At 34.2% G+C, this 21,322-nt stretch overlaps 2 protein-coding genes across 9 annotated transcripts in view; one reads left to right on the forward strand and one right to left on the reverse strand.

The window, feature by feature from the left end:
• Nucleotides 1-21,322, forward strand: part of LOC113518558 (uncharacterized) — a 142,215-nt gene that overhangs the window by 13,793 nt on the left and 107,100 nt on the right. The window lies entirely within an intron of this gene.
• Nucleotides 12,940-21,005, reverse strand: LOC113518079 (proteasome subunit beta type-2-like). 2 transcript variants are annotated; one of them, XM_031913214.2, is made up of 5 exons: nt 20,900-21,005; nt 20,362-20,446; nt 17,523-17,716; nt 15,200-15,362; nt 12,941-13,331 (listed from the first exon to the last, which is right to left on the reverse strand). In XM_031913214.2, the coding sequence occupies exons 2-5, from the start codon at nt 20,432-20,434 to the stop codon at nt 13,168-13,170; spliced, it is 594 nt and encodes a 197-aa protein (XP_031769074.2). In that variant the 5' UTR covers nt 20,435-20,446; nt 20,900-21,005; the 3' UTR covers nt 12,941-13,167. The 2 variants fall into 2 exon arrangements, with proteins under 2 accessions (XP_026758641.2, XP_031769074.2); XM_026902840.3 differs by lacking the exon at nt 20,900-21,005 and having other exon boundaries at nt 12,940-13,331; nt 20,362-20,500.

Here is a 21,322-nt window from a genome sequence, read left to right on the forward strand (position 1 = left end):
GCAAACAAACTGACGGCCCACCTGATGGAAAGTGGTAACCGTCGCCTATAGACATGAGCAGTAGCATGGACATAACAGAGTATACTGTTTCGCCCATGATACACCCCATGCGTTGCCATTCCTTCCCACCCTTCAAACCGAAACACAGCCATGCAAACACAACTGCTTCACGGTAGAAACACGAATGGGACAGAGGTACTCAAGCAATCGACTTTTGTTACAAAGTCTCCCTCTGATAAAATATATATGCGACCGATATTGGCGATATCGAAATGGGTGATGACCTTTTTCCGTCATCAATGTCCAGAGGAACCCAATATATAGATACTGGATCGGTGCCCATATTAGCCAAGCTTATTAAACAAGCAATATAAATAGAAAGTTAAAACAAATATATTAAGTCCACAGAATAAACGGACAGTTGTGTAAGTCCGCCTGTTCGTATTTAACGCATGATTTATTTTAAACAAACATGTGTTCATCTCGAAGTCGCCAGTAGTGGTACGGTGGATTACATGGTTACTAACAAAATATGCGGCTTCAAAAGGAGGTTGTCAGTTCGACGTTATTTTAGGGTTCCGTACCAAAATGGTGGAAAAGAATTCTTAGAAGTATGATGCGACATTGTCCCCCTATTAAAGATTGCTTTGTTTATAAGCTAGATAATTTTTATACAACTTAGAATGGCAAACAAACGGTTACCACTTTCCATCAAGTGAACTTGATGGAAAGTGGTAACCGTCGCCTATAGACATGAGCAATACCGTGGACATAACAGAGTATACTGTTTCGCCCATGATACCCTCATGCGTTGTTATTCCTTAAACACTTTGTCGATAAATAAATAAAAAATACTGATCCCTCAATGAGAGTGTTCAATTTCCACTTGACCAGTCTTATTTACATACACACACACATACACACACACGCCCACATGTATACAAATAAAACTACTTATAGTTTTGAAATAGTTTCGTTAATTCTGAATAGATTTTTTTAATTATTCTTTTGCAATTAACGTTTTACTCCCATGTTGGCCCATATTAATTTCGTCACACTTGAAGCCATTTTGACGCAGTCCACACAGAAACAAAACGGTGTGTCCACTCTAATATATTATAAGAAGCTACTAAGAGAATAAAGCGGAACACAAAAGAAAAAATGCCGAAGAAAGTTGCAGAATACTGTACTAAAACCACAAACGTAAGGCTAATAATAACAAAACATTTGATATGAAATAAAAGTAAATAGATAGATAGATAATTTATTTACACTACTTACAGCACACAAATTACAATAAAAAAAAATATAAAACAAAAACATACACATAATACACAATAAAAGAATGAAAATAAAAAAGCACAAAACAAAAAAAAAACAATATGCCCTACAAATCGACTGTATGTAGGGCATATTGCTAGCAATGGGGCTGTCAAACTCCATTGTTAACAATCGTTTTCCCCCCGATAGTTAATCGATATAATAATGTTTTATTTTTATCTATAATTATATACGCCAAAATCTATAGATTATTATCTACGACTATTAACAAGAACTATTGAGGACAGAAGGGGAAAAATGTTGCGACACTTGATACGACACGACGAACTTATGAACATTATAATGGAAGGTACGATAGAAGGAAAGAGGGGAAGAGGGAGACCGTGACAGTTACATCAGGCAGATCAAGGAAGGACTTGGTGTCATGTCGTATCAAGAGGTGACGAGACTCGCTGAAAATCGTAGTGAGTGGCAAGAGCTCCACCGACAAGAGCGCAGCTCTTAAATAGGATAGATAGATTATCTACAAAATTAATTAGTTTAAACATCTTTCTTTTATTTTGAATTTAATTTGTATAGAAACAAATAGTCGTTAGACACGATTTATAGTAAAATATCGAAACAAATATTTAACACCTGTCTATCGCACCAGGTCGACCTCCTCGTGGTTCTTCCTAGAAACTATCATGGTTAATTCCTGATGAATTCATCATGATGGGCTAACTGACCTGTTTTCATTCTCATCTATCACCCTTCACTGGTGCTCCGCCAGCGTATCCCGTTAGCGCAGGCGGGGTTACTATACCATTTTCACCCGTAAAAAACACCTGTGTATCGCAGGTTTAATTTTTTTAGTAGTAAGACCGAGAGAATCAATCTAATACGTAAAACGGTCAATATAAAAAGTCCATGAATGTGTCCATGGTTTTATAAAACCCTTACATAACTATACCATTATATATGTATATTCAACTAACTTCAACTTTATACGATATTCATAAAATTCTAGCGCATATTTTATTGATCTGCTTATGTACAATATTTAGGCATTTAAAAAAAATTAAAAGTTCATCTTATTTTTGGTACTGACTGTACCAATAGAAACAGAAATGAGACATACACTCGACTATCTTTTTTTTATCTTTATCCCGTACAGTTCACTGTGTCAATCGGCAAATTGAAATAGTCCCGACGTTGCTGAGTAGGGACCGAATTCGAAATGTTGTTTTGAGAATACGCGCCCGTAGGATTTACGTGTGATAGTAAAAGCTAGCTATTTGTCAGGCTGTCTCAAAGTTTAAGTGGAAAGTATTTGTTTATGTAAATAGAATGCACGCGAATCTTCTAGAGGTTATGGTGTATTTTTTACAAAAAACAAGTTTAGTGGTTTACATATAAGCAGGTTTCGCTAAGCAGGCTCTATCTATCTATCTATCTCTTGCATTGAAACTACTTAATGATATTTTACAGTTAATATGCCTTACTGGCATGCGTCCAGTTTTTTTTTTAATGAGTGATAATGGAAAGGTAAACCCGCCTGCGCTATCAGTATACGCTGGCGGGGCACCAGTGAGGGATGGTAGGTGACGACGAAAACAGGTCAGTTAGCCCATCAAGACCAGTTCTGCTAGAATTAACCATGATAGTTTCCAAGGGGAACCGCGTGGAGGTCGACCTGACAGAGTGTGTTGCTAGTGATGAGAAAATTAGACCCCATTACTACCATTGTGACTCATTGTGAGTCTTGCATGTTGTCTGACTCCACTGTAGTAGAGTTAAACCCATCCTTTTTTTTTTACAACACAGAGGGCAAACGAGCATGTGTCTCACCTGATGGTAAGTGACTACCGCCGCCCATGGTCACCCACAACACCTACGGCATTGCAGGTGTGCTGCCGGCCTTTTAAAAAGGAATATGCTCTTCATCCTTCAGTATTGCTGTTGATTAACTTTTTAAAATGCTTAAGATTATATCTTTATAAGCGAGAAAATTATTAAGACAACTTCTGCTGACAAAAACGATGTAAATCAGTTATGAAACTTTATGGTTCAATTGTTTTTTCAGCTGTTTCATCCCGATGTTGCATCCATTCGATCGTTAGATTAGATTACGCTTTACGATCCTTTGTTCTGTCATTTTCTATCTCATTTTATTCCTATATGTGTGAGACGTGGCTGATTATATTGTGAGTCGATTGCACTAATTACTAATATAGATGAAATGGTAAAGATTACGTCACGTGACCATTCTCAGGGTTTGAATTGCTGTTAGTAAATCTTACCATCACTTTGTGTTTAAACTAGTTATATATAATATGGATACCAATCTATATATTGAGTTGTTTTGGACATTGATGGTAGAAGAAAGGTCGTCCATTAATTAACAATTTCGATATCGCCCTTACATCTATTTATATATCTATTTTCGAATTGTTAATGGTCTGTTATCCAAATCAAAATAAAAGGAGGAGACTTTGTACAAAAGTCGATTGCTTGGGTACCTCTGTCCCATTCGTGTTTCAACCGTAAAGCAGTTGTTTGCATGGCTGTGTTTCGGTTTGAAGGGTGAAATATGGCGTGAATTTACTGGATACGGAGGAATAACACCCGAGTCCTCAGGAATGACAACGCATGGGGGGGGGGGGTATCATGGGCCGTCAGCTTGTTTGCCATTCTAAGTTGTATAAAAAAAAACATCGTGATGAATTTGTCAAAAACTAACCACGATGGTTTTCAGGAGGAACCATGTGGAGGTCGACCTGTCAGGATATATTGCTAGTGATGGGGCTATTAAGTCTCATTACTAACAATCCCTTTTCCTCTGAATAATATAAGTTTTATTATTTTTACCATCGACAGTGTTTTTACCACATCTTTCACTATGTAATACAAAAAACACGTAGTTTTGAAAACAATTCGAACAATAGATCTAAAATAATATGATGTAACAGGATTGTACTGTCGACAAATAGCTGTCGCTGAGGTATAATTAAAGGAAGTTTTTCGAGATATTTTAATTGTCCTAATTTTCTTTGCTTCTTATAAATCTTTGCATTTTTAAATTAGGCAATTAAACAAGAAGATATTACGAGACGATCTGTCACACAATTTTATTTTGAACCAGTTTAACAATTACTAAATACTTGAGACATTGATTCGTTTCGATAGGAAATAAAATAGAATAAATATTAATAAAACTATACCGCAATAATTCTTTTCTTTACAGTTGTTAATTATTGACTTTTATTGTAAAACAATTTATATGTAATAGTTTGAGGATCGCTTTAGTGTTCTGAAATGAATTAATGTGAAAGTGGTTGTGCCACTGTGTGAAGCCAAAGCCGAAACATTCATATTTTTAATATATCACTAGAATAATTGACAGCTGTGACAGCTGTCATTAAATCGATGAGAATCCAAATGCTACTGATTATTATTATCGATGTTTTGCAATTATTTGTATTCGCGGTATTTTGTAGTAGACAAAGTATTGGATTAACGTATTATTAAAGTATTAAATTTGTAAATACTATCTGCACGTTTTATTTTTGATCCCTTTAAAAGAGTGTTATCTAGAATGTTCTGCATCTGTTGATGAATTCTTAATTTCCTTTTATATGATTTCAATTCAAATTGCTACAGTAATTAATGCAAGTAATTAAGACATTTCAAGGTTATTAACACAACAACAGATAAGTCGTTGCTGGTATAGTTTCGCATTACTCGCTCTTGTAGGTACGAAAAAATAAACTAAGTAATTTTGGATTTCATTCCATGGAAAAAAAAGTTCATTTAAAAATGTCACCAAAATTTATTACGCAATTAGCGTAGACATTGCGTTCCACGTGACGCCCACGTGATTCCCCCAGGAAACCATCGCAGTACTTGTCAATTCGTCACAAAACTTCCGGTCTACTGACCTAATTTATCCTCACCTATCACCCTTTACTAGTATCCCGCCTGTGTTATCGATTTAAAACGGCAAAGTATTTCACTACTATTTCATTTTCATCTACCATTATAAATAACTAAGTACTATTCTGGAGGAAAGTGATTCTTGAATAATGGAGTCTAACAACTCCATTGCTAGCAATATATCCTATCAGGTCGACTTCCACGCGATCCTTTTTGGAAACCGTCGTGGTTAATTCTTGTGGAATTCGTCACGATGGGCTGATCTGCTTAAATCGTCACCGATCATCCCTCACTGGTATCCCGCCAGCGTATACCGACAGCGCAGGTGGGATTAACATTTCATTGCAATCTATAATTCTCGCGATTTTGCTCTAATGATATTGTTCTGGATATGTTGATAGACCGAAGTACAAAACGTAGCGTATGTCCTTCATCATACAAATAGATTTTATTGTGTATACCAAATTTCAAGAAGTGTATTTTTTTTATACGACTTAGAATGGCAAAAAAGCTGACGGCCCACCTGAAGGAAAGTGGTAACCGTCGCCTATAGACATGAACAGAGCCATTGACATAACAGAGTATACTGTTTCGCCCATAATACCCCCCATGCGTCGCCATTCCTGAGGACTCAGGTGTTATTCCTCTGTACCCTGTAAATTCACGCCATATCGCACCCTTCAAACCGAAACACAGCCATGCAAACACAACTGCTTCACGGTAGAAACACGAATGGGACAGAGGTACCCAAGCAATCGACTTAAGTAACAAACAAACAAATTCTCTTTCACATTTACGAGAATATAATATTGTAGTAATATTTTATTCCAATTTGGGCGTTGAACGGTTAATAATAAGTTTCAGGCAGAGCAATCTATTAATTTGCCTGAAGATGCCTTCTTTTAGGTGAAAAACCTGTTACAAAACATGCGTGGACTGAATGGCGATCGGAGATTGATGGCTAATATGTAATATTACAGAACTTCTGGTAATGATAAAATTGTCAATCTTTGAATGTTAAGAAATGTCGCAAGCATAATAATAGTAGAGGAATTAAGCAAAATCATTCTATAGAATATAGAATTTTTAGTATCCCCAGACAATGTATTCAAATATTAATAATATTAGATTTGTTAGAACAGCCATCTTTCTCGTGTTAAACTGATACGATAATGAGTGCCCCGTGCCTAGTCTGTTATCACCTGTTGAGACACCTTGACGTACTGTGCATACATAGTTATCTATTCACGAACTACGCATACACTGTGATATGTACATATATGTATATATATACAAACATTACGTTACATTATCTCGACATACTTAGATGTATTCGTGAATTAAACGAAGGCAAATCATATCTTCAGTTCTTCACACTTTATCAAGATTAAGGAGGCCTCTCTAGTATGACAAAATTTAATAGGTAATCACGGTATCATGAATGGGCGCGTAGTCAATGATATTTTACTAAAATTTGTCATCCGGCCCATAGGTGACAGAGTTTTAATAGTCGATTAAATATTTTTTTAGTTTATTCATTACAAAGAATCTTTTAATAATATTATTTATTTAAACTTTATTGACCAATGTGGTACATAAGGCAGACTTAATACTATAGCCCTTTCAGACCTGAACGATACGGGCGTGAGTTGTAACTTTAAAAAATTCTAAAACCGCGCGCAATTCATTTTTACGCACGAATCTGAAATAACATGATAGTGAGATTCTAAACCAGCCAATAAGAAATCATTTTAGCAGTTAGGTGGTGTAGTAGTCTCGCGCGTGCCGGCGAGATGGCTTGGTTCCAAAACACGAAAATATATTTAATCTGAAAGGAAAAAATCTTAGGTCTGAAAGGGATAGGCATTCTCTACCAGTAAACCATCTGTCTACCATTAACCATCTTATACTCTAATATTTGTATTTTAGAGTATAAGATGGTAATTACATACTCGTACATACCTTCATAAAATAGACATACATATTAATATATTACTACACACAAATATATATATATATATATATATATATATATATATATATATATATATATATATATATATATATATTATAGATAAGAACATTAATATAGATAATAAAATTATTGAATGTACTACCGGAGGGGATACTAGTATTTTAGGTAGTAGGAGTAAAAGACGGATAAATACTACTTTTTACACAAAAATAAATGTACTCGTATAATTTTAAAACAAATATATAAAATATTTAAATTTGAGACTCACACTTAGACATCAGATCCCTTGCGGAGTAGACAGAGAGAACGGAATACCGACGACCTGTAGATCTTACATGTAGATCTTACATCATGAAATGATAACCTAATAAATATATTAAGTAACTAAAATTCAATTCAATTGTAAACCAAATTTAATTTAGCAATATAATACAAATAAAAAAGCTACTTGTGTACCGAGCGCTGAGAATGGATTGTATCACGTCCAAACTTAAATTTCTCAAGAATAATACGTTACAATCTACAAACAAAAAAAAACTGATCTTAATGCAAGATGTACAATACCTGTACTGTGGCATAATTTAAGAGAGTTTAAACCGAAATACTAATGGCAACATTAACATAATATAGGTACATAGGGGGGAAAGGGATTGTTAGTAATGGAGACTGAGAATCCCATTGCTAGCAATATACCCAACCAGGTCGACCTCCTCGCGGTTCCCCCTGGAAACTATCATGGTTAATTCCTGATGAATTCATCATGATAGGCTAACTGGCCTGTTTTCATTCTCATCTATCATCCTTCACTGGTGCTCCGCCAGCGTATCCCGTTAGCGTTAAAAAAAAAATATTTTGTTTATAATACTAATGAATGATATCAAATAAATAATTTGTAAACCAATAGAGATACATCTGTAACTGTTTTTTTTTGCTGGGTGAAAATGGTATGGTAACCCCGCCTGCGCTAACGTGATACGCTGGCGGAGCACCAGTAAAGGGTGATAGATGAGAATGAAAACAGGCCAGTTAGCCCATCATGATGGATTCATCAGGAATTAACCAAGATAGTTTCCAGGGGGAACCGCGAGGAGGTCGACCTCCTGTAACTGTTTATCTATAACGATTTTAAATTTTTTTCACCGTATAATTTTTTGCTAAAGATTTTACTAAAGGTTGTGGTCTGTTTTGCTAAAGGTTGACTGGGAGAGAATGTTATATAGCATTCAGTCCGTCTGTTGTACCAAATATTTTTTGTAATATTGTCAATAAGGAATAAATAAATAAATAATATAGATTTTTATTAAGTGCACATCAAGTTTAAAACCTACTTTCGCATTTTTAATGGTTTCCTATCACTATACCAACACTGTTATTTAACTATTTTTTTTCACTGGAATTTTACTTTTTGTTACCACATAGGAAGTGATAACTGATCAAGCATTCCGCCAGATGAAAATGTGGTAACTGTGTCCATTACGTAGTTATTACTTGCTCGGCGACTTAGACAGTAATGGTACGGCTATTATCTCAGTTAATGCATTACCTTCCTTTTTATTTTTACATCTCTCACATTACGGTAAATAAAGCATCTTGAAATTATATGGCCTTAGTTTTTTTTTTTTATGGATGATAATGGAATGATGTCCCCGCCTGTGCGTGGGAAAAGGGATTGTTAGTAATGGAGACTGAGAATCCCATTGCTAGCAATATACTCAACCAGGTCGACCTCCTCGCGGTTCCCCCTGGAAACTATCATGGTTCATTCCTGATGAATTCATCATGATGTGCTAACTGGCCTGTTTTCATTCTCATCTATCATCCTTCACTGGTGCTCCGCCAGCGTATCCCGTTAGCGCAGGCGGGGTTACCATTCCACTTTCATCCATCAAAAAAAAAGACCCCACCTTTGCTACAATGTATACTGATACACTGGCTGGGTACTAGTGAGGGATGATTGGTGAAGATGAAAAAGCAGCTCAGTTAGCCCATCGTGACGAATTCAACGATAAATTAGTCACGATGGTTTCCAGGGAGAATCGCGTGGAGGTCGACTTGGTAGAATATATTGATAGCAATGGGGATTAACCTCTCAATTACTAACAATCCCTTCCTCCCATATGTTCTCAGTTATGTAGGTACATAGTGAAGAGACTTCAATAATTTAATAGTTTGTTCTACAAAAAAACACAGACTTCATTTGGATCAAAATGGAGATTTGCAATTCGATTTTTTTGTTGTGTTTGTTACCTCATAACTGCGTTAGTTATAAACCAATTTGGAAAGCTCTTTTTTATCTGAAAAGATATACTTACAGATTAGTTCTATAGAAATTTAATAGAAATCGATTCAGTATTTTAATTTTGAGATCAAAATAAGTAGGTTTTTTTTTCACAATTTAATTCGTTTTTGTGAAATACAACTTTAATTATTTTTTAAACAAAAACTAAACTGCTTTAAATCTGAAAGTATGTATATCCTTACAGATAAAAAAGAATTTTCCAAAACAGCTTATACATAACAAAGGTGACAATAAAAAAAAACTAAAAAATATCAATCTCTCCCTTTTCAAATTATTTCAAAACAGCTGATTGTGACATAAATTAATAATAATAAGTATCACATTGCATGCGTCACCTAACCTCCATGCTAGGATAGCCTGAGTGTAGAAACTAGGCTACGACCACCTCGAGGTACACCCGGAACGCCCAGACCCGAGTTAATAGAGAAAAGTCGGGGGGGGGGGCATAGTAATGCAGCCTACCAGTCACATTGCTAGCAATATACCCTAGCAGGTCGACGTTTAAGTGTTTCCCCCTGGAAACCATCGTGCTGAATTCCAGGTAAATTCATCACGATAAGCTAACGTTCCTGTCTTTTCTTCCTCACTTCTTACCGGTGCCCCGCCAGCGTATACTTTACCGCTACCATTCCATTATCATCTATTAAAAAAAAGATACAAAACGTTCGTTATCTGTAGTTATTATGAACTGTTGAGATGTTGGAAAAGTCTGTGGGAGATACGATAGGATTGTTCGTGTTTGTTGCCTTATTAGGTCTTAATTATTGCAGAACATTATTCCATTGACTTATAGTTTTTTTTATACTACTTAGAATGGCAAACAAGCTGACGGCCCACCTGATGGAAAGTGGTAACCGTCGCCTATAGACATGAGCAGTACCATGGACATAACAGACTATACTTTTATTCCTCTGTACCCAGTAAATTCACGCCATATCCCAACCTTCAAACCGAAACACAGCCATGCAAACACAACTGCTTCACGGTTGAAACACGAATGGGGCAGAGGTACCCAAGCAATCGACTTATGTACAGTCTCCCTCTGGTGACTTAAAGTAGTTTAGCAGACTCTAATTGTAAATTGTAAAAATCTTTATTGTACATAAGTCAGATTAAATACTAGTAAATGATTTAGTATACAATGGCGGACTTATCCCATAAAGGGATCTCTTACAGTCAACCTTTGAGAAGCTGAAAGAAAACTGTAGAATGTATAAGGGTAATAACCGTACAATTAAAGATAAACTAAATAATAGCCAGTAAAAAAAAATTTAATATATAACACAATAAAAACAGCTCTATATACCTACATATGTAAATAATAAAAGTAAATTAATAATAATATAACATTAATAAATAAAAACTTATACACATACACATACATATATACACATATACACACATACATATACATATACATATATATATACATATATATACATACATAATCATATATAATCATAAAATTGATAATTTTTATCATTACTGATTTTGACAATTTTGTTGATAATTTCCACTAAAATACACCCAATTATGGTATAATAACAGTAATATAGAATTTTGACCCGAAATTTGAACGATCCCATCTTCCCGATGGGATTTGATTGAATGCCGATCAAATTCCATGTTGATTGATGACATTCAAATTGTGAGAAGTGGCCCCAATGTTTGAGTTCATATTGAATCTGATTTGAACTGAATGAACATCTGTTTGATTATCATCAAAATCATAAATTTAATACGAATAATAATTATATATGTAAGATCAGAGGGAGACTTTGTACAAAAGTCGATTGCTTGGGTACCTCTGTCCCATCCATGTTTCGACCGTGAAGCAGTTGTGTTGGCATGGCTGTGTTTCGGTTTGAAGGGTGGGATATGGCGTGAATTTACTGGGTACAGAGGAATAACACCTGAGCCCTCAGGAATGGCAACGCATGGGGGGTATCATGGGCGAAACAGTATACTCTGTTATGTCCATGATACTGCTCGTGTCTATAGGCGAGGGTTACCACTTTCCATCAGGTGGACTGTCAGCTTGTTTGCCATTCTAAGTTGTATAAAAAAAATTCATCATTATTACAAAATATCAACCTAACCATCATCTACTGCTAATCATAGGTCGCCCTCATAATTTCTTAAAAAGTACAATCCTGTGCCACTTGTGTCCAGTGCCTACCTATAACACATTCTATATCCTTACTTAAAATTATATTTATTGTAAAAATATATATATATATATATATATATATATATATATATATATATATATATATATATATATATATATATATATATTAATTTCTTTATATAATTTATAATTTAACATTACTCGTCAACTGCTTTAACCATGTTGTATGTACACCTGTCTGAGTCTCAATCTAGTTCATACTATTATCTTTATATAAATATTTATAATGTTATTGATTGTAACCTGTTGTGTATACCTTTTAAATAAAAATTAAATAAAAAAATACCTACGAACAATAGATAGATAGATACTCTTTATTGTTTCCTCCAAAAGATTACAATAGTAAACTCATTCTAGATATAAACAATTACAAGAAATAATCACAATCTCGGTCACGGTCTTCATATCAAATTGTACCTCATGTTGTCACTTTATTCTACCTTTTGTGAAGAGAAAATAAACCATTCATTCATTCATTCGCTATTCTCGTCCATATTTGTAATAGATAATTTTATAATGAGAAAACATTTTAATAATTTTAAATAACCTGCGATGGATGTATCTAAATAAAGTAAAAAGCATGTTAATTTCAAAAAGAATTATTAAAATCAAATCGCGAATAATATGCGAAGAGATCTCGTAATATATTGTATATATGAATAAATACACAAACATGAACACATATACGTACGTACAAATAAAATATAGATGAGTTACAATGCTCTCCTTTCGGAAGACAGTCATGTTTTAATCAGTCATCAAAGAACTCACAAGGGAAATAGTAATTACACATTCTAATTTAGTAATTTTTAATTAATGGTTTTTTTTTCAACAACTTTAATTGCTTAAAATTTCATTTGCATATCAAATAATTGTATAATCAACATAATCAAAAATAATCATCAACACTTTATGCATATAGTATTCAGTAAGTATAATTATATATTTTACAACTTTATGAATTGTAAAATATCTTTTATATAAACATACCATTGTTTAAAACCATAAAAAAGGAATGTAAACTGCAGTGGAATCTCGATTATCCGAACACTGATTATACGAATATCCGATAATCCGGACTTATTCCTCGCGGCTCTAATTACCGATTTAGAAATGGTATTATGTATTAATTGGGTAAATTAATCTATTACTTCTAAAGCTTGTAATTCTTTATTGTCTAAATGACGTATTTAAAACCCTTTACATACGAGTAATAAGAAAATATTAAAATTTAATTACATAATGTTAGATTTGAATTCGAAATCGGATTATCCGGATATTCGATTATACGGAATACCCCTGGTTTTATTTTATTCAGATAAAAGATTTTAGAATGTATGAATAATTAGAGGAATTTATAGAGAAATACGTATTACAAAAATAGTAAATAATTGAACACAAATATCCTTAATGTTTTATTAATAATATTTTAAATTTAAACAACACAATTGTTATCATCATGTAAATATCATTAAAGTTAATATATACTTGAGTTTTTCTTTCAATTTAATGATCTTGCATAAAAGTAGCGGAGTTAATGGTGGGTAAAGTGCTAATACCTTTCTTGGAGACAACCTTAACTTGGAACTTGGGTAGATTAAGGAACAATCTTTTTTGTATCTCGTGAACACACAGTTTTAGAACTTCATACGCTTCAGTTTCTGTGAGTGCTGGCAAAAAATATGTATAGTGAAGAATATAACAACTAAAGTACTAGATATGTATACAAGATGCAATCTAAATGACTATCATATATATTTTATTAGCCGCTAAATGTCCACTGCTGGACATAGGCCTCCTCCATAAGGGAGAGTTTTGCCAGTAACTGCCACGCTTGACGGACTTGGTAACTACTAACAAAACTCCCCGTATGGGGGAGGCCTATGTCCAGCAGAAGACAACAGCTGATATGATATGGTATGATATTGATTTATTCATTTATTTATTTATTAGATGTAAGCACATTGTCTTAAGGTCAGGTCATATCTTTGTTTACAATTACATTAAAATCTATTAAGTCAAACTGTACAATATTATATACAATTTGAACAACAGCCACTCTTTTGTATTCCCAAAATGTCGTAACCAAGGCAACTACGGAAACGAAATACAATACCGTACTGCCAGAGAAGGAAAACACGAAGAAAACCCCTAAATCAGCCGCCTGCCCAGCATGGTAATGGTGGGCTAATATGGAGGATATTATGGAAATGCAGTCGTGCCATGGTTGTTAAGAAAAAAAAATAGGTCAAGCACTTACATGTCGGGTTACGAATAAAGTAGAGTTTTATAGATATGCTTGCTTGGTAGAATAATTTATTTTTCATTATTAGTGTCTATGCAGCAATAGCAAGTATATGGCGTATAGATATGTCTCTATGACCAAACCTAGTTTTTTTTTTTATAGAAATTAGAATGGCAAACAAGCTGACGGTCCACCTGATGGAAAGTGGTAACCGTCGCCTATAGACATGAGCAGTACCATGAACATAACACAGTATACTATTTCGCCCATGATACCCCCCATGCGATGCCATTCCTGAGGACTCAGGTGTTATTCCTCTGTACCCTGTAAATTCACGCCATATCCCACCCTTCAAACTGAAACACAGCAAAACCAAGATGCAGAGGAGGTATTGTTAGTAATGAGGATCACCAGTTCCACTGCTAGCAATATGCCAGGTCACCTCCAAGAAACAATCGTGCTGAATTTCAGGTGCATTCATCACGATGAACTAACTGACCTGCCTTTCATCCTCACCTATCATCCCTCACTGGGGCCCCGCCAGCGTATATTGTTAACGCGGGTGGGATTACCATTCCATTATCATCTATAAAAAAAAAAAACATGCAGAAACGAAAGAATGAACACAGTTAAGTTATTGTTGAACTCATCGTCATGGCTAACAACATAGTTAATGTAAATTAAACCGGTAGTTATTATATTAAAATAATGTATGTATTTTAATTATCAACAATAAGCTATAAGCCTACTCGTAAAAAAAAAAAAACATTGTCAAAATTATTAATTCAGTTAATGAACTATTATCACAATATTCTAAGTCTGCAATGTACCCTATTAGGTCGACATCCACGCGGATCCCCCTTTTTTTAACATCTGGAAAATGCTTTATACAGACCCATACACCTTGTGGGAGGTGAATGGGTACAGTAGGAATCCCCCCGTAAGATGGGGGTGTACCTACCAAAAACCAGACGATATACTCGAGGTGACATATGTCGGAGACATGGGTTCGCTTTCGCACTCACCACATCTCCGACGTAACGCGGTTCCCCCTGAAAACTATCGTGGTTAATTCTCGTGGAAATATTCACAATGGGCTGACTGACATCCTTTCATCCTCACCTAACATCCTTCACTAGTGCTGCGCCAATGTATATTGATAGCGCAGGCGGGGTTACCATTCCATTTTCACCCATTAGAAAAAAATATTTTAGGTGTAATTTAAAGATTTATTGATTTAATCGTTAAATAAGATTTATTTTAATAAATTGAGGTAAATGATGTATATCTTACTCGGTTTATAGTAACTGTCCAAGATACTCAAACTCAGGATACCGCCGAAACCATGAGCAGCGAATGGGACCTTCATGCACGAAGCCAGAAAATCCATGGTGTATAATTGACCACCTTCGTTTTCATCGAAACCGGCAATAAGCAAGTTCACCATATAAGGATTCTGATGAAGAAATGTAATAATTAAAAATTAATGTAAAATTAAAAATACGTTATATATATAGATTTCAGAAATAAAAAAAAAACCAATAAATTAACTACTCGTACTTCTAGATGACTTATCAAAATGAAAAATACACTAATTTTGTATGTGATTTATGTATGTATAATTTATCTTATATATAATTATTATTTCATTAATCAATATTTATTTTATTTACATATTGATTTTGTTAGATCAATGCACCGCCTACTCTCTCTGTTTAATGTAACACAGTTAACTAGTAGTGAATGCTATCAGGCATTAAATCCGCCTTGTAAACATAATTTAATGTGTGCAAAAGTATAGATAAATAAATAAACTTGAATATAGATAGAATCTTCTCCTTTTATAAATCGATTAAAAATGTATACTTTGTAAATATTTCAACAACACCTCAAAATACGAAAGCAAATGATCATACAAGTTAGACTTTTGAGCGAATACTTAAACTAATTAAGCCTCATTTAGAGATTTTTAATGCAGTTGCTTGCATAAATGAAAGTATTAGTCAGAAACACAATAGAAAGAAGAAAGTATTACTACGAGATTATGGTTCAAATTAGAATAATGATATGTAATGAGATGTAGTCTGCTTGAAAATCGAGGCAACAACTGTAACAATATGTGAGACAAAAGTGATGAAACTAGTCGATGTTCGTGACGTAGCAGTGAGCACGTTGATATGCATAAATGATGTTCCGAGTTCAATTCTTGACGTGGCTAATTTTAGAATTATTCATATCTGCTTTTTTTATAAAACAGGATAAATATAAACTATAAACAAAAAACACTCCATAACATAAAATATCTCAATCGTCCATTCTGAAGATTTTGACATGAATAACATATACAGAATTACAAAACCCTGAAACACTGATGCATTTTTTTTATGCAACTTAGATGACAAATAAGCTGACGGCCCATCTGATGGAAAGTGGTAACCGTCGCCTATAGACAAGAGAAGTACCATAGACATAACAGAGTATACTGTTTCGCCCATGATACCCCCCATGCGTTGTCATTCCTGTGGACTCAGATGTTATTCCTCTGTACCCTGTAAATTCTCTGCCATATCCCACTCTTCAAACCGAAACACAGCCATGCAACATGGCTGCTTTATCACTGAAACATAAATGCATACATAGTCACTGTATATATTAGAAACTAGTTGTGTCCTGTGGCTTTGCCTGTAGTCGTATCGTGACATTGAATAGACTATTACATCAAATGCAAAAATAAGTTTTCAAAATCGACTTGTACTTCCAGTTTATTATAATATTATTTTTATTATATCACTTTGACTATCTACTGCTAAAAAAGGCCTTTCCTAGCCTTCCCCATAAGGAGAATTTTCCAGTAGTTGCCACGCTTAATAATTGTAGTCAGTCTTTGGTGTTATTTTAAGAGCGACGCTGCTACCTATCTCTCGATCATAAAATTTTCTTATTCCCTTATGATAGTCACGGGAAAGGAAGGGGTGGCCGTATTTATGCCGGGACCACACGGCGGATTTATTAAATTAAATTAGTTAGATATTATTACATTTTGACTTTTTACGATGTTCATCGAATACTTTCCCGAATAACTTTACCAGAGGGAAACTTTGTATAAAAGTCGTTTGCTTGGGTACCTCTTTTTTTTTATATAACTTAGAATGGCAAACAAGCTGATGGTCCATCTGATGGAAAGTGATAACCGTCGCCTATAGACATGAGAAGTACCATGGACATAACAGAGTATACTTTTATACCCATGATACCCCCCATGGGTTGCCATTCCTGAGGACTCAGGTGTTATTCCCCTGTACCCTGTAAATTTACGCCACAGAGGTACCTCTGTCTCATTCGTGTTTCTACCGTAAAGCAGTTGTCTTTGTATGGCTGTGTTTCGGTTTGAAGGGTAGGATATGGTAGTGAATTCACAGGATATAGAAGAATAACACCTGGGTCCTCAGAAATCGCAACGCAACCACTTTCCATCAGGTTGTCCGTCAGCTTGTTTGTCATTCTAAGTTGCATTAAAAAAAACTGAATGCTGTCTTTTATAGGAAACTCTATTAAAACGACGGACCATTCTGCTATAGTTTTATAAAAAATATTTAAGAATGTTTACGTATCTTACCCCACTTTTCATTGCCTCGGCCAAGTTCTTCCTCGTGAAATGCACTGCCGCCGCTGTGCTCAGCTGGTACCCGTTCCTCAACTTGTACAGCTGGATGTTCTTCGCAACAAACTGTGCAAACTGGCTCGTATCACCGCTGTCACCATTTATGCCCATTACTAGTTTGTCCGATATTTGCAACACTTTATCTTCGTCTTAAATATTAAAAAATATACAAAATATTATCATTCTATTCTCGTGCTAGAATAGATCCTATGCTAGATAGACAGAGAGTGTTAAAAGTTTCTATTTCCACATACTTTTTTAACTTTAACTTTTTAATCTTAACTTATTATTCATAAAAACGTCAATTCTCTCAGGGTTATGAGTTTAGCTATTGAATTGTTTTGTCTTTTCCTTTTGTTCTCTTTTTCTCTCTCTCTCTTCTTCGTCTCTTCTTCTTTTTTCAAAAGTTCTCATTTTAAATGAAAGTGATAAAATAGTATTATAAGTTTGCAGGAGGTTTTAGTCTCTCTGAATAGGTTTTTAATAAACCTTTTGTAGGAACTATTATATGAAAAATCGAAGAACTTAATGGTCGACAGATGGGCAACAGCATTCTTCTTAAGACTTTGCCAAAAGCCAAACTACGGTTGCCGACCTGCCTTCCAAGCGTGGCAACTACTGGCAAAACCCTCTTTTTAGGGAAGGCTATATTTAGCAATGGACAGATCATCTTTTTTTTATTTCTTTATTATCACAAAATTACAGAATTACAGAAAGTATGTTACATTAGTATTCAGAAACCGCCTAGGTTTATATGAATGCTAAATACAATTAAAGACTAAAATTTTAAATTTAATTAAAACTTGTATTAACATCATGCAAGAAGTATTGTCATTGTCAAGATGATGATGTCATTATACCAGATAAATATGTGCCCTTGAAAAGGAGAATATAATAATTAATAATTCAACTCATGTTTAAAGTTATGATAACCAAGACAGAACTGTGTCAACTGTGCAACCTTGCAAACCCTGCTAACGTTACCTGATGACGTTCACTTGCATTCACAAGGTCTCATGGAGAAAATTATGATAAGAGGCGTCTATTTATAGATAACCGTTTACATAAACTACATGTTTACAAAGTTAGAAACTTGCAGTCACTATTTCTGTTATAGAAATTTATGATTTGCAATCTAATCTACATACGACATGATAATTTTAGAAAATCGATTAACACATTGAGAAGTAAATAAATATCTACCGTGTGTTTATTATATGGTACTACTTACTATGCCACTTTGTTAGATTGGCTGGAAGAAATCTCTTTCAGAGATAAGTTCGCCTTTGCTTACTTTGTTACTAATTTTTTATTATTATTTTTATGCTACTTAGAATGGCAATAAGCATTGTAAGCATTATTACTGTATGTTTTAGTACAATAAAGAATATATATACGTGTATATATATATATATATATATATATATATGGATCTTGGTCATCGCAATATGCAATTTTTGGAAATAACTCGATAGATTTGCTTTAATATGACCTCTACGCAGTACTGTACTCTGTAAGTTTTAATTGCAGAGAAGGCATAGAGAAGGCATGAAGCCTTATTGCCTTGATTGTTATAGAAAACTTATCATTCTACTAAATGATAATGATAAAATTGACAGACTGTGTAGACTGTGTAAAAATAGTATGGCCAGAATGAGAATGTATGCGAATAGAGAAGAATGGAAGATAAATACACAATATTTAATTGATGAAGGAAAATATATTAATCAAAGTGATACTCATTACGTATTTTTGTGCAATCAACATAATAATGATTTCGCAACAATTAACATTATTCCGAAATAATATAAAGCGAGACTCGAATACTTCGGGACTTACATAATTGGACAAGATAAGGGCTCTTAACAATAACAATAATTTTTGAAATTATTCCTGTTCGAGTGACGAGTGGCAAGAGCTCCATGGATTATTGTGCAAATCTCAAATAATTAATGTACGAATAATGATTTTGTAAATACATACATACATACATACATTTAGTTTTTTTTTATACGAATGTATAAAAAAAAACTAAAAGGAGACTTTGTACAAAAGTCGATTGCTTGGGTACCTCTGTCCCATTCGTGTTTCAACCGTGAAGCAGTTGTGTTTGCACGGTTGTGTTTCGGTTTGAAGGGTGGGATATGGCGTGAATTTACTGGGTACAGAGGAATAACACCTGAGTCCTCAGGAATGGCAACGCATGGGGGGTATCATGGGCGAAACAGTATACTCTGTTATGTCAATGACTCTGTTCATGTCTATAGGCGACGGTTGCCACTTCCTATCAGCTTGGCCCTCTACTTGTTTGCTATTCTAAGTTGCATGAAAAAAAACATAATGTAGTCTCTAGGGAAAACCTTGATCTCGAATTTGAGAAATAACTATACTATAATAACTCATAATAATGAATTCACACAATTCATACATCAAACACACAATCACTCACAAATTCAGTATACAATCTAAAGAGAAGGCGAGGTAGAAGACGGACATAAAAATAAAACTGGGGCATACGTACCTTTTTTCCTGTGGGTTACAGGACGGGGTATGTTTTTAAGCCGACATAAGTCGAGAAGGTGAAAACCAAAAATAAATAATGAATATAATAAATTTAATAACACAATTTTATATACTCATAAACAAGTACTGCTTGTAGGCACTGATTCGCTTATGTTTGCTTGTTAATTTTACACTAAATAATTTTGCTTGTACAACGGATTGTGCTCAGAGGAATTATTCTATCGTGTTGAATTAACTGAAAATTAAGTGCACGTTGCAATAAGGTCCTTACCATCTTTCATGACAAGAATACTCTGGATGTCCATCTGATCTGCAGCCATTATAGTGAAGTCTTGACACTGCATGCCGAGTAAACACTGAAATAAGGTGCTTGAATTCGACATATGTAATAGCAACTTATGTCTTGTGCCTTGTATATAATTATTGTAATTTACGTTTGATCGTTCCCACTTATTTATTTATCTTGATTCGCACATTGACATTAGACATTAAGTGTATTTTTTTTTATGTTTATGAAACGTGGAACCTCTTTAATGACAATTACTAATTGTTCTCGTACATAGAATATTATACTCTATGGTTTTAAACATTTCAAACATATTACACTCTATTATGTCCATGGTACTGCTCGTGTCTATAGGCGACGGTTACCATTTTCCATCAGGTGGGCCGTCAGCTTGTTTGACATTCTAAGTTGTATAAAAAAATATAGATATTGTAACTATATAATATATAGGTATTATATATATATATATATATATATATATATATATATATATATAATTATTGTATTTTTATTTTCCAAATACCTTACAAAATCACGATACCATCTGATACGAGTACCGAATGAACTCAAATACTTCACTCACAGAACAATTTCAATATAGGAGTTATAATTTCAATGAGCGAATTAAATACGCTTTAATTTCCAGTAAATTTAGCACCAGTTAAATGAATCAAATATTTATTTTATCTTATCGCAGTTTGGAGTGTTTGGTTAAGTAATATGTCTACGTAGTGCGTAGTTAACGCATCGTTGCCTATGTTTTAATTATTATATTGCTAGGTTTTTGTATGGTTTACGGTACAGTATTTATATTACATTGCTAGGTTTTTGTTTTTTTGATGGGTGAAAATTGTATGGTAACCCCGCCCGCGCTAACGGGATACGCTGGCGGAGCACCAGTGAAGGGTGATAGATGAGAATGAAAACAGACCAGTTAGCCCATCAT

The sequence above is a fragment of the Galleria mellonella genome, unplaced genomic scaffold (assembly GCF_026898425.1).
Source record: "Galleria mellonella isolate WM207_F2 unplaced genomic scaffold, CSIRO_AGI_GalMel_v1 utg171, whole genome shotgun sequence".
Classification (NCBI taxonomy): Eukaryota; Metazoa; Arthropoda; class Insecta; order Lepidoptera; family Pyralidae; genus Galleria; species Galleria mellonella.